This window comes from Phaseolus vulgaris, chromosome 7 (genome assembly GCF_000499845.2).
Source record: "Phaseolus vulgaris cultivar G19833 chromosome 7, P. vulgaris v2.0, whole genome shotgun sequence".
NCBI lineage: Eukaryota > Viridiplantae > Streptophyta > Magnoliopsida > Fabales > Fabaceae > Phaseolus > Phaseolus vulgaris.
Window position 1 is genome coordinate 24172601 of NC_023753.2, and position 2190 is coordinate 24174790.

General features: G+C 39.0%; 1 protein-coding gene across 1 annotated transcript; it reads right to left on the reverse strand.

Moving 5' to 3' along the window:
* Window positions 1-854: 854 nt before the first annotated feature.
* On the reverse strand, window positions 855-1870 carry LOC137828735 (phytochrome A-associated F-box protein-like). Its single transcript, XM_068635421.1, has one exon. The coding sequence runs from the start codon at window positions 1754-1756 to the stop codon at window positions 1070-1072; it is 687 nt and encodes a 228-aa protein (XP_068491522.1). The 5' UTR covers window positions 1757-1870; the 3' UTR covers window positions 855-1069.
* Window positions 1871-2190: the final 320 nt, after the last annotated feature.

The following is a 2190-nucleotide window of genomic DNA, read 5'->3' on the forward strand; positions in this document are numbered from 1 at the left end:
ATCACAAAATTAAAAAAATACTATCATACAGCAATAGGATAGCAAGAAAAAAACAAACGAGAATTCTTGGCTTCCCTGATTGTTCTTTTTGTAATTCTTCATAAATCTTCATTCTTAACTAATATTTGCGAAAATCTTTTGTTAAACAATTGTCCCCCATCTTGTTTAGGTCATTAATTCTTACAAAAGCGCCCCCCACGCAATGACAGACGACACCCTCACATAACTTTTTCCACACTTAAACCTAATAATTATCCCATCCAACCCGAGTTCAATATTAATCATGTGACCCATGAAAATAATACACCCCATCTTTCTCCAAGGACACCCCACCAATTAAATGTAATATTCAAAATGTCTAACTCCTAACTAATCATACTCCTATGCTTCAATTGACTCCAAGACTCTATTTGAGGACAAAGTGTCTTACGGAGTAGATAGTATTATTAGGACAAATCCAATATCAAACCAAAACTCACCTATTTAGGTGACAAAATTTCTCTAAATAAGAGAAGAAAAGAATTTGGTAAATCCTAATTTTAGTAGTGTTAGGATTCCTTACGTTTAGTCTGTTTAGTCTTAGTATAAATAACTGCTATTTTATCATGAACATATAGGACAACTAAAGTCCCACAACATTTGTCACAACATGACAATCCAAACAAAATATGCCGAAACAACCGATTTTGAAATACCAATGATCGCATTCGCAGACAAAAACAGTACACTCTGATTTACATAAAACCAATCAAAATGAAGATGCTCAACACACTTAAATGAGATGAACCCTTTTCCACCCCAATAACGAAAATTAGAGAAAGTAACAAAATTTGAAAATAGTAATAAGATCAGAGTACTTCAAACACAATTATTCAGTCTAACCACAAGATTCAAATACAGAAGGCCGTGAATAATCCCTAATCGCACAAGAAGCATGATTTGGGATCTGATCAGACCCAGTTTTGTTCGTCGTATAAAATTTCAACTTAAGTCTTCTAAGATGTTTGTATCAATTGGAACAAATAAGAAAAGCAGCAGGTTCAGGAGCAGAAGAAAGCAAAAAAGAGAATCAAGAGAACAAGGGGACATCGGTCCAAGCGCCAGAGACATGTCCGTTTTCGCAAACATAAGCTCGAACGACAGGTTCCCCATCGATTTGGTACCGAAAACCTCGTCTGAGACAGAAAGCAGAGTGGAGGTCCCAAGTGTGTCGGCTCGTGCAAAACGCACACTCCACGGGAATTTTCCTCCTTTTCTCACCGTCCAGGCTTCTCCAAACGCGTGTGGTTTTGAAGTCCTTGAAAACCCCTCTGAAGAGCATGTACTTGCGCTCCTGGTGAGGGTGGACGCAGCCAGGCCAGTCGCAGAGGTACAAGCAATCATCGCGGAACTGTCGCGCCAGAAGCTTGCAGCCCTGCTCCCTCCTCAGATCCCAATTCCCGCAAGCCAAATGCGGCTTCCGGCAGGTCTTTGGGTTCTTTGCGGCGTCCCGATCAACGGCGACGCCGGCGTGGCGGAGACCGGGGCAGCAGACGGCGAGCTTGAGGAGGGAAGCGCTGGTGGCGGGGGAATCGGAGAGGAGTGAAGGGAGGGTTTGGGAGCACTTAGTCTTCCAGCAGAAGTGGCGAATGAGAGAAGAGAATCTGGTGCACACGGAGGCCACGCAAGCCCAGTGGCGTGGATCGTCCTCCAGCTTCGCGAAAATCGCCAGCACGATGTCGTCGTTTAGCATTGAGAAAACGCTTTCCTCCTCCATTCAACCTTCTTTTTCACTCACCACAACTCAATTTCTGTATTCAGATTCAGATTTCTACAATTTATACAATACAAAATACCACTGGATTTGATGCCTTTTCTTTTTCTATTCTTTTCTTCACTCTTAAGTTCTTTCAAAATACATATAAAATACCCTTATCTTCATGAAGATAAAACTAAATATTAAACTCGTAAAAGTTTCCAAAAATAATCTGACACTCTGAAATTCATAATAAACAAATTAACATCTCATAGAATAGTTATTGCAATGAAAATAATTTAAGAATACAAAAATATTAACTAGAGTTATAAAAAAATTCTAAGAATGATGTGACACATCAAAATAGAATAAATAAATTAAAATTTCATACAATAATTCATGTAATGAAGATTATCAATCTTACTCAAACAGAAAGATAAGACATTAATATTTAA

Bases quoted from the DNA above. Each gene is read 5' to 3' on its own strand.
- LOC137828735 (XM_068635421.1), bottom strand. From the start codon at position 1,756: ATGGAGGAGGAAAGCGTTTTCTCAATGCTAAACGACGACATCGTGCTG.